Source organism: Coloeus monedula (genome assembly GCF_965178545.1).
Source record: "Coloeus monedula genome assembly, chromosome: 36".
Taxonomy (NCBI): domain Eukaryota; kingdom Metazoa; phylum Chordata; class Aves; order Passeriformes; family Corvidae; genus Coloeus; species Coloeus monedula.
In genome coordinates, this window is record NC_138816.1 from 880,238 (window position 1) to 892,393 (window position 12,156).

The following is a 12,156-nucleotide window of genomic DNA, read 5'->3' on the forward strand; positions in this document are numbered from 1 at the left end:
CCACAATACCCACAGCGACAGGTAGTTGGAACCCCGGTAACCATGGCAACAGGCACATCGCGATCACGGCAATAGGTGTATGGGGGACCACGGTAACCACGGCAACGGGGCTGGGGATGTGTGACCATGGCTCCAGGTGATTGGGGAACCCCTGTAACCATGGCAACGGCAGCCTGGGTACCACAGTAACCATGGCAACGGGTGATGTGGGACCACGGTAACTGCGGCAATGGGGGGGCTGTGGGGACCACGGTAACCATGGCAACGGGTGTATTGGGACCACAGTTACCATGGCAACGGGTGTGCGATGGAGTAACTGTGGCAACGGTTGAAAGGGAACCACAGTAACCACGGCAACGAGTGATGGAGGACCACGGTATCCATGGCAACGGGTGCATGGGTACCACAACAACCATAGCAAGGGGTAGTTGGAACCATGGTAACCATGGCAACAGGGGCTGGGCTGTGTGACCATGGCTGCAGGTGATTGGGAACGCCGGTAACCATGGCAACGGCTGCCTGGGTACCCCGGTAACCGCAGCAATGGGTGTGCAGGGGACCTTGGTAACCATGGCAACATGAAGTGGGCACCACGGCAATCATGGTAACGGGTTTGTGATGGTGTAACCATGGCAACGGCCCTCTGGGTACCACAGTAACCACGGCAACAGGTGGTTTGGGCCATGGTAACCATGGCAACCTGTTGATGCTGGCTTAACCATGGCAACGGGTGATGGTGGATCACAGTAACCGTGGCAACGGGGATGTGGGTACCACAGCAACCATGGCAACGGGTGATGGAGGATCACGGTAACCATGGCAACGAGGATGTGGGTACCACAGCAACCATGGCAAATGGTGACAGGATCACGGTAACCATGGCAACGGGGAACACCGCGGTCGCCATGGCAACGGGGACTCACCGAGGGCCGGAAGGGCGGCGCGGGCGGCGCGTCCATGTTGATGCTGTACTGCTTCCCCCCGGGAACGCTCTTCCTGCGGGAGCGGCCGCCGTGGTAATCTGGGAATCGGGGGGGTCACGGGGGGGTCAGGGCACCCCAAAACCCAGGGGGATCCCCAAATCCCACCCCCCAACCCGGGGGGGTCCCAAAATCCCACCCCCTGCCCGTCTAAGAGTCCCAAAATCTGCTCCTTGGGGGGATGGGAGGGGGAATTTGGGGTGTTTGGGGGATTTGGGGGGGGGTCACTTAAGGTTTGGGGGGGGGTCACAGGGGGTCAGAGGACCCCCAAATGCAGAGGGACCCCCCCAGTCCCAGCCCCCAACCCGGGTGGGGGGGGTGGGTCCCAAAATCCCACCCCCAGCCCCTGAGGGGGCCCCAAAATCTGCGCCGAAGGGGGATGGAAGGAGGAATTTGGGGCTCTGGAGGGGATTTGGGGGGGATTTGGGGGGGGTTTATGAGGGTCGGGGGGGTGGGGGAACCCCAAAATATGGGGATTATGGGGGGGGTCCTCAAAAACCCCACTCCTGACCTGTGGGGACCCCAAAATCCCCCCCCCCAAATCCTCTGGGGTGCCAATATCTGCGCCCAAGGGAGCGGAAAGGGGGACTTGGGGGGCTGGGGGGGATTTTGGGGGACTCCGAGGAATTTTAGGGGGGTCACAGGGGGGTGAGAGGACCCCCAAACCGGGTGGGGGGACCCAAAATCTCAACCCTGACCTGTGGGAACCCCGAAATCTCACCCAAAGCCCCTCTGGGGTCCCAAAATCCACCCCAAGGTGTGATGGATGGAAGGGGGGATTTGGGGGCATGGGGGGGATTTTGGGGAGACTTTGGGGGGTTTTAGGAGGGTCACGGGGGGTGAGGGGACCCCCAAATACAAGGATAATGGGGGGGGGGGTCCCCAAAATCCCACCCCTGACCTGTGGAGACCCCAAAACCCCACCCCCGAATCCTCTGGGGGTCCCAAAATCCACCCCAAGAGAAGAAGGAAGAGGAAATTTGGGGATTTGGGAGAGATTTGGGGAAGTTTTGGGGGGTCCCAGCAGCTCTCAGGGGTCCCCTCGCCCCTCCCCCCACTCTGCTCCCCTCCTGCAGCCACCCCTTCCCCTCCCCCTTCCCAAATTTTGGGGTCCACCCCCAAATTTTGGTGTTTCCCTCCCCCAAATCCCCTTTAATCCCCCCCAAATTCTTCCCCTGTCCCAAAATCCCCTCAGCCCCACCCCCCCGGGCCCCATCCCAAATTTGGGGCCCTCCTGCCAAATCTCGGGGCCCCCCCTCCCCAAATTTTGGGGTCCCCTTCCCTCTGCCTCTCCAAATCCCTTTAAACCCCCCCAAAAAAGCTCCCCTGAGCCCCCCCAAAATGGAGCCCCCTCCCCAAATCCCCCTTAACCCCCCCAAATTTGTCACCCCTCCCCAAATTTTAGACACCTCCCCCCAAATTGGGGTCCCCCTAATTCTACCCCCCCCAAAATCCCCCCCGCAATTGGGGTCTCCCCATCAATTTTGGGGTCCCTTAAATTCTGCCCCCCAAAATCCCCCCAAAACGCCCCCAAATTCTTCCCCCGCCCCCAAATCCGCCCTAACTCCTCCTCCTCCGAGCCCCCTCCCCAAATTTGGGGCTCCCTCTAATCCTGCCCCCCTAAAACCCCCCAAAACCCCCCCAAATACCCCCCCCCAATTCTTCCCCTGCACCCAAATCCCCGTTAACTCCACTCTCCCCCAGCCCCCTCCCCAAATTTTGGGGTCCCCTTCATTCTCCCGCTCTAAACCCCCCCAGAGACCCCCTAAACCCTCCCCAAAATTCTTCCCCCGCCCCCAAATCCGCTTTAGCTCCTCCCCCCCGAGCCCCCTCCCCAAATTTCGAGGCCCCTCCCCCAAATTTTGGGGTCCCTTTCATCCTGGCCCCCCAAACCCCCCTTAACCCAACCCCCCCCAGAGCCCCCTCCCCAAATTTTGGGGTCCCTTTAATTCTGCGCCCCCCAAGTCCCCCTAAAACCCCCCTAAAGCCCCCCCCAAATTCTCCCCCCGCCCCCAAACCCGCCTTGACTCCTCCCCTCCCCAAATTGATTTCGGGACCCTCCCCAACTTCACGCACCCCTCTCTCCCCCCTCCCCCACCCCAAAATTCTGGGGTCCTTTCAATTCTGCGCCCCCCCCCAAAACAAAAACCACCCCAAATCCCCCCTAAACCGCCCCAACCCCGCTCTGAGCCCCCCCCCGAGCCCCCTCCCCAAAGCCGAGCCCCCCCCCCGCGCCCCCCCCCCCATTTCCTACCGGCCACGGTGCTGCTGCCGCCCTCGGGGCCCAGGCGGGGGCCGGGGGGGGGCCCCAGGGTCCAGGGGGACCCCGAGATTTGGGGGGGGGGCGCGGCGGGGGGGCCCCACATGGTCCTAGAGCCGCCCCGGGGCCCCCCCGAGCCCCCCCGGGGGGGGCGACGCGACCCCCGCGCGCATCCGGGGGGGGGGGCGGCGGGGGGGGCACACGCGCACCTGGGGGGGGTCAGACACACCTGGGGGAGGGGCACGGGCACACCTGGGGGGGGTCAGACACACCTGGGGGAGGGGCACGGGCACACCTGGGGGGGGGCACGGGCACACCTGGGGGGGGTCAGACACACCTGGGGGAGGGGCACGGGCACACCTGGGGGGGGGCACGGGCACACCTGGGGGGGGTCAGACACACCTGGGGGGGGCACGGGCACACCTGGGGGGGGTCAGACACACCTGGGGGGGGCACGGGCACACCTGGGGGGGGGTCAGACACACCTGGGGGGGGTCAGACACACCTGGGGGGGGCACACGCGCACCTGGGGGGGGTCAGACACACCTGGGGGGGGCACGGGCAAAAATGGGGGGGGCACGGGCACACCTGGGGGGGCTCACACACACCTGGGGGGGTCGGGCACACCTGGGGGGGCTCACACACACCTGGGGGGGTCAGACACACCTGGGGGGGCTCACACACACCTGGGCCCTCGCACACTCACCCTGACCCCCTCCCGGCCCTTGCACGCTCACCTGGGCCCTCACACTCACCTGAGCCTTGCACGCTCACCTCGAATTCCCCCCCGGCCCTTGCACGCTCACCTGACCCCCCCCGGCCCTCGCACGCTCACCTGACCCCCCCCCGGCCCTTGCACGCTCACCTGACCCCCCCCGGCCCTTGCACGCTCACCTGACCCCCCCCGGCCCTTGCACGCTCACCTGACCCCCCCCCCCGGCCCTTGCACGCTCACCTGACCCCCCCCGGCCCTTGCACACTCACCTGACCCCCCCCCGGCCCTTGCACGCTCACCCCCCCGAGCCCCGCAGCTCCCGGACCCCCCCTTGCACACTCAGCCCCCCCTTGCACACTCACCCCGAGCCCCCCCCCGGCCCTTGCACACTCACCCGGCGCCCTCTCCCTCTCCCCTTCCCCCGCTCCCCCCTTGCACACTCACTCCCCCCTCCCCTTTTTGCACACTCACTCCCCCTCCCCTCCCCGCCCCCCCCCCCCCCCGCTCGCGGCTCCGCGCGCCGCCCCCGCTCCCCTCCCCCGCTCCCCTCCCCCTCCCCGCGCTCCGGGGGGGTCCGGCCCGGCCCCTCCCCCCCCTCCGGGCACGCTCGCTTTGCACACTCGCCCCCCCCTTGCACACTCGCCCCCCCCCTTTGCACACTCGCCCCCCCCCCTCACTCACCCGCCGCCGCCGCCGCCCCGCGCTCGGGAGGCCCCGCCCACCGCGTTCAAGCCCCGCCCACCGCGCTCGGGACACGCCCACAACGTCCTGGCCACGCCCACCGCGTCCGCGGGCCGCGCCAGCAACGGGGAGGCCACGCCCACCGCGGGGTAAGCCACGCCCACCGGGAGGGGAGGCCACGCCCACCGGGAGGGGAGGCCACGCCCACAGCGGGGGCGTGGGAAAAGGGGGCGGGGCCAAAGGGCCGTGGGAAAAAAGGGGGGGAGGGGGAGGAGGAGGAGGGGGGAACTGGGGGGGACTGGAACTGCTGGGGGGGCACTGGGGACGGTGGGGACGGTGATACTGGGGGCACTGGGGGCACTGGAGATGGTGGCACTGGTGGCACTGGGACACACTGGGGGTGACTGGTAGCACTGGGGATGGTGACACTGGGGGCACTGGTGGCACTGGGACACACTGGGGGTGACTGGTAGCACTGGGGATGGTGACACTGGGGGCACTGGATGCACTGGTGGCACTGGTGGCACTGGGGATGGTGGCACTGGTGGCACTGGCACACACTGGGGGTGACTGGGGGCACTGGGGATGGTGACACTGGGGGCACTGGATGCACTGGTGGCACTGGGGATGGTGGCACTGGGACACACTGGTGGCACTGGGGATGGTGGCACTGGTGCCACTGGGGGCACTGGGGGTGACTGGTGGCACTGGGGATGGTGACACTGGTGACACTGGGACACACTGGGAGTGACTGGTGGCACTGGGGATGGTGACACTGGTGACATTGGGGATGGTGGCACTGGGACACACTGGGGGTGACTGGTGGCACTGGAGATGGTGACACTGGTGGCACTGGTGACACTGGGGGCACTGGGGACACTGGAGATGGCAACAATGGGGCACACTGGGACATGCTGGGGGGGGTGACTGGGGAGCACTGGTGGCACTGGGGACAGTGGGGACTGTGGCACTGGGACACACTGGGGAGGTACTGGTGATACTGAGGGCACTGGGACGGTGACACTGGCGGCACTGGAGGCACTGGGGGCACTGGGATGGTGACACTGGTGACACCGGGGATGATGGGGACCGTGACACTGGTGACACTGGGAGCACTGGGAATGGGGGGGATGGTGACACTGGAGGCACTGGTGGCACTGGTGGCACTGGGAATGGGGGGGATGGTGACACTGGAGGCACTGGGGGGTGACTGGGGAGTGCTGGTGGCACTGGTGGCACTGGGAACGGGGGGGATGGTGACACTGGGGGTGACAGCGGTGACAGCATCGCTGGTGGCAGGGGGTGGTGGCACTGAGGGTGGCACTGGGGGTACTGGGGACAGTGGTTGGCGACAGTGGTGGCACTGATGGCACTGGTGACACTGGTGATGGTGGCACTGGTGACATTTATGGAGGTGGATGGTGGCACTGGTGACAATGGCACTGGTGGCACTGGTGGCACTGGTGACAGCGGTGGCGGTGGATGGTGGAACTGGTGACAGCACTGGTGGTGGATGGTGGCACTGGTGACACTGGTGGCGGTGGCACTGGTGACGGCGGTGGCAATGGATGGTGGAACTGGTGACACTGGTGGCGGTGGCACTGGTGACGGCGGTGGCAATGGATGGTGACAGCGGTGGTGGCAGCGGTGGCAGCGGTGACAGCGGCAGAGGATGGTGGCACTGGTGGCACTGGTGACAACGGGGGTGGCACCGCTGGCACCGGGGGGGGGGAGGGCAGCAGAATGGGGACAGTTGGGGTGGCACCGGGGGGGTGGCAGCGACAGGAGGTGACACTGGTGGTGACGCTGGTGGTGGCACTGGTGTGACCCTGTCCCAATTGTAGGGGTGGCACTGGTGGCAGGGGTGGCACCGCTGTCCCCTGTCCCCAATAGCACTGGTGGCTCTGGTGGCACTGGTGGCCCTGTCCCCTGGCACTGGTGGCCCTGGTGGCCCTGGTGGCCCTGGTGGCCCTGTCCCCTGGCACTGGCGGCACTGGTGGCACTGGTGGCCCTGTCCCCTGGCACTGGTGGCACTGGTGGCCCTGGTGGCCCTGTCCCCTGGCCCTGGTGGCACTGGTGGCCCTGTCTCTGTCCCCGCTGGCCCGGGCAGGGGGGGTGGCCCCGTCCCTGTCCCCTTCCCCCCCCTCCCTCCGCCGCCTTTCCGGAAGCCCCAAAATTCCCTTTTCTCCCCCCAAAGCCGCGGGGTGGGGGCGGGGCCGCCCCTCCCCGCCCCGTTGTCCCCCCCTCCCCCCCCCGTGTCCCCCCGTGTCCCCTCGTGTCCCCAACCCCCCCTCCCCCCGCCCCTCCCCCTCCCGGGGGGCGGCGCCGCCGGGGCCTCCCTGAGGGGGGGGGGGGGGTGTGTTGGAATTTTGGGGGGGTGGGGGAGGGGTACGGGGGGGGGGGGTGTGCGGGGGGGGGGGCCCAGGCTCGTGTCCCCGTTGCCATGGCAACGGTCGCCAGGCAGCGCAGCGCCTCTGCGAGCATTATGGGATGTCACCATGGCTCCCATGCGGGCGGCGGGGGGGGGAGGGGGAAGGGGGGGGGGTGTCAAATCCGCCCCTTCCCCTCCTCCCGGCGCCGCCGCCCCCACCCCGATCCCGGCCGGGGGGGGGCGGGGGGACCCCGAAACCCCCCCCGGGGTCCCCCCCCCCCTCCCCAAATTACCGTGCTCGGGGTGCGGGCGCCCCTCCACCGGGACGCTGACGGTTCTCCGCAGCAGTTTGCTCCGGCACGGTTCGCTCCGCCGGTCCCGGATGAGCAGCGGGTGGATCTGGGGGGGGGGGGTCCCGGCAGGACCGGGGGGGGGGGGGGGGGGGGCTCAGCACCTTCAGGGACCCCCCCTCGGGCCGGCCCCCCACCCCCCGCACCCCCCCCGCCGCGCTCACCTCCTCCTCATCGAGCATCAGCAGCTGGTTCCCGGAGATGATGCAGAACCGGGGGTTCCAGGGTGGGCGCTCGTAGGGGGAGGGGGCGTAGGGCCCGCGGGCCAGGGGGGCTCCACGCACATCTGGGGGAGGGCGGGGGTCACATCTGGGCCCCCCCCACCCCCGCCCGGCACCCCCCCCCTCCCCCCCCCGCCCCCCCGAGCCCACCCATGGGTGCTGCCCACCAGCATCCTCCCGCATCCCGCCGTTGCTCCGGCAACCGCAGCCCACGGCGTGTGCCCGGGGAGGGGGGGGGGGGTCCCGAAATTCCTGGGGGGGGGGTCCCCAAATCCCCGCGGGGGGGTCTGGGGGTCGCGCAGTACCCCTGGGAACCCCCCCACGGGAGACCGCGGGACCCCCCGAGCGCCCCTGGGTGCCCCCCCCACCTCACCCCGAGCAGCCGGGCGGGGGCGGGGTAGACCTGGTGGCCCAAAGGCCTGGGGGGCTCCGCCGGGGGTTGGGGGGGGTCCCCAAATTTTGGGGGAGGGGTCCTACAGCACCCTCGGGCCCCCCAGGACCCCTGGGTGCCCCTTCAAACCCCTGGGTGCCCCCCCAGACCCCCGAGTGCCCCCCAACCCCCCGGGTGCCCCCGCAGCACCCACTGGCTGGGTTGACCTGATGTCCGGGATAGGGGTCCTGGGACCCCCAAAATCCCCCCGGAACGCCCCAAAAGGGGGTGGGGAGGGGGCAGTGGGTGGGGGGGGGGGCTGGGGTGGTCCTGGGTGCCCAGGACCCCCCCGGACTCCCCCGGACCCCCCAAAAACCGCGGGTGCCCCCCAGCCCCCGGCAGCGGGGTTGACCTGGTGTCCCAAATTCCGCGGGTCCCCCCGGGGTTTTGGGGGGGTCCCCGAATTCCAGAGGGTCCCCAAATTCCAGAGGGTCCCCGAATTCCCAGAGGGTCCCCGAATTCCCAGTGGGAATTCTGGGGGTCCCTCAGCACCCCCGGGACCCCCCCGGGCACCTGCGGGACCCCCAAAAGCCCCGAGGACCCCCAATTCCCCCCCCCCCCCAGCACCCTTGGAATGGGTTGACCTGGTGTCCCGGCACCAGCACGGACCAGTAGCTCCCAGTTAGAGCATCCCCTGGTCCCAGTAATTCCCAGTTACACCATTCCTTGGTACCAGTATCCCCCAGTAACAGCATCGCCTGGCCCCAGTAACTCCAGTTAGAGCATTCTCCGGTTCCAGTAACCCCAGTTACAATGTCAGCACGCACCAGTAACTCCCAGTTACAGCACCCACTGGTACCAGCATCCACCAGTATGAATATCACCAAGTACCAGTAACCCCCAGTTACAGCATCACCGTGTACCAGTAACTCCCAGTTACAGCATCACCACACACCAGTAACCCCAGTAACAGCATCACTGCACACCAGTAACTCCCAGTTACACCGTTCCCTGATACCAGTATCCCCCAGTTACCACATCACTATGTACCAGTAACTCCCAGTTACCACATCACCACGTACCAGTAACTCCCAGTACCAGCATCACCAACCACCAGCAACCCCACTTACAGCACCCACTGGTACCAGTATGCACCAGTTACAGCACCCACTGGTACCAGTATGCACCAGTTACAGCATCCACTGGTACCAGTATGCACCAGTTACAGCATCACCAAGTACCAGTATGCACCAGTAACAGCAGCACCAAGTACCAGTATGCACCAGTACGAATATCACCGCACACCAGTATCCCCCAGTTACAGCATCACCGTGCACCAGTAACCCCCAGTTACAGCGTCAGCAAGTACCAGTATCCCCAGTAGCAACATCACCGCACACCAGTATCCTCCAGTAACATCAGCCAACACCAGTATCCACCAGTACCAGCATCACTGGGTACCAGTATCCCCAGTAACCGCATCACCTGGCACCAGTAACACCCAGTAACAGCATCCGCTGGTACCAGTGACTCCCAGTAGCAGCATCCAGCGGTACCAGTAACCACCAGTAACCGCACCACCGAGCACCAGTGACTCCCAGTAACAGTCTCAGCACACACCAGTATCCCCAGTAACCGCATCACCGAGCACCAGTGACTCCCAGTAACAGCCTCAGCACACACCAGAATCCCCAGTAACCACACCACCGAGCACCAGTATCCCCAGTAACACCATCACCACGTACCAGTATCCCCAGTAACAGCCTCAGCACACACCAGTATCCACCAGTAACCGCACCACTGAGCACCAGTATCCCCAGTAACAGCCTCAGCACACACCAGTATCCACCAGTAACCGCACCACTGAGCACCAGTATCCCCAGTAACAGTCTCAGCACACACCAGTATCCCCAGTAACAGCCTCACCAGGGACCAGTATCCCCCAGTAGCAGCCACCTACAGTTCCAGTATCTCCCAGTACCGGCCTCACTAGGGACCAGTATCCCCAGTAACAGCATTGCCAGGCACCAGTATCCCCAGTAACAGCATCCTGCAGTCCCAGTATCACCAGTAAGAGCACCCTCCCACAGCACCGGCCTCACTGGGCACCAGTAACTCCCAGTAAGGGCATCCTCCGGCACCAGTACCTCCAGTACCAGCAGCACCCCCCAGCAGACCAGTAACTCCCAGTAACAGCCTCCCCCGGTCCCAGTATGCCCAGTAACAGCATCACTGGATACCAGTATGCCCAGTAACGGCCTCCCCCAGCTCCCAGTATGCCCAGTAACAGCCTCCCCCGGTCCCAGTATGCCCAGTAACAGCATCACTGGATACCAGTATGCCCAGTAACAGCCTCCCCCAGCTCCCAGTATGCCCAGTAACAGCCTCCCCCGGTCCCAGTATGCCCAGTAACAGCATCACTGGATACCAGTATCCCCAGTAACAGCCTCCCCCAGCTCCCAGTATGCCCAGTAACAGCCTCCCCCGGTCCCAGTATGCCCAGTAACAGCATCACCGGATACCAGTATCCTTCAGTACCAATCCCAGTATTCCCAGTACAAGGCCCCTGCTCCCAGTATCCCCAGTAAGAGCTGCCCTGGCCCCTGCACTGGTCCCAGTATCCCCAGTAAGAACTGCCCCGGCCCCCGCACTGGTCCCAGTATCCCCAGTAAGAGCTGCCCCGGCTCCAGTCCCCCCCAGTAGCGGTTCCAATCTGCCCAGTACGAGCCTCCCCTGCTCCCAGTATGCCCAGTAACAGCCACCCCCGGCTCCCAGTATGCCCAGTAACAGCCGCTCCTGCTCCCAGTATGCCCAGTAACAGCATCCTCTGCTCCCAGTACGCCCAGTAACAGCCACCCCCGGCTCCCAGTATGCCCAGTAACAGCATCCTCTGCTCCCAGTATGCCCAGTAACAGCCACCCCCGGCCCCAGTCTGAGCCCCCACAGTCCCAGTATCGGTCCCAGTATGCCCAGTACCAGCATCCCCCGCACCAGTATCAATCCCAGTATCCCCAGTACCAGCATCCCCCACACCCAGTATGCCCAGTAACAGCCACCCCGGCCCCAGTATCGGTCCCAGTATCCCCAGTACCAGCATCCCCCGCACCAGTATCTCCACTGACAGCCTCCCCCAGTCCCAGTATCCCCAGTAAGAGCCTCCCCCGCTCCCAGTACGCCCAGTACCGGCATCCTCCGCTTCCAGACTGCCCAGTCCCAGCCTCCCCCGCTCCCAGTACGCCCAGTCCCAGCCACCCACGGCCCCAGTATCCCCAGTCACAGCCTCCCCCGCTCCCAGTATCCCCAGTACCGGCCTCCCCCGCTCCCAGTACCGGCCTCCCCCGCTCCCAGTATCCCCAGTACCGGCCTCCCCCGCTCCCAGTCTGCCCAGTCCGAGCCTCCCCCGCTCCCAGTATCCCCGGTCACAGCATCCCCCGCTCCCAGTCCCAGCCTCCCCCGCTCCCAGTATCCCCAGTCCGAGCCTCCCCCGCTCCCAGTCTGCCCAGTAAAGCCTCTGCCGGCCCCAGTAGCGCTCCCAGTCTGCCCAGTGCTCGCCTCCCCCGCTCCCAGTTTGCCCAGTAAAGCCACCCCCGGCCCCAGTGCCGCTCCCAGTCCGCCCAGTCGGAGCCCCGCCGGCCCCAGTGCCGCTCCCAGTCCGCCCAGTGCTCGCCTCCCCCGCTCCCAGTCTGCCCAGTAAAGCCACCCCCGGCCCCAGCAGCGCTCCCAGTCCTCCCAGTGCTCGCCTCCCCCGCTCCCAGTTTGCCCAGCGCTCGCCCCGGCGGCCCCGGCGCCGCTCCCAGTTTGCCCAGTGCTCGCCCCCGCGCGGCTCCCAGTGCTCCCAGTGCTCCCAGTGCCCCCCCCGTACCTCGGAAGGGGACATAGGACATGGTGCCACCGGCGCGCGACACCCCCGGCGGGGGGAGGGGCGGGGGGAGGGGCGGGGGGGAGGGGCGAGGGGGAGGGGGAGGGGGGGAGGACCCGAAAATGGGGGGGGGGGAGGGTGGGAAGGGAGGGGGGGGGGAGGGAAGGAGGGGCCTGGGGAGGGGGAGGGGCCGGAAATGGGGGGAGGGGTTTGTGGGGGGAGGGGCCACGTGGGGGGAGGGGCGGGGCCACAATGGGGGGGGAGGGGCCAGGAATGAAGGGGGGAGGGGGAGGGGCCGGGAATGGGGGAGGGGCCAAGGTGGGGGAGGGGCCAAGGTGGGGGAGGGGTC

General features: G+C 66.7%; 1 protein-coding gene across 1 annotated transcript in view; it reads right to left on the reverse strand.

The window, feature by feature from the left end:
• Positions 1 to 11,901, reverse strand: part of SYNGAP1 (synaptic Ras GTPase activating protein 1) — a gene marked incomplete at its 3' end in the record, with an annotated part of 46,847 nt that extends 34,946 nt beyond the window's left edge. The window contains exons 1-4 of the mRNA XM_082300013.1: positions 11,811 to 11,901; positions 7,522 to 7,643; positions 7,301 to 7,406; positions 924 to 1,021 (exon numbers count right to left, since the gene is read on the reverse strand). Coding sequence (XP_082156139.1) covers positions 924 to 1,021; positions 7,301 to 7,406; positions 7,522 to 7,643; positions 11,811 to 11,832 — 348 coding nt within the window. The 5' untranslated portion in view covers positions 11,833 to 11,901. The remainder of the gene's footprint in view (positions 1 to 923; positions 1,022 to 7,300; positions 7,407 to 7,521; positions 7,644 to 11,810) is intronic.
• Between the last annotated feature and the right edge of the window lie 255 nt (positions 11,902 to 12,156).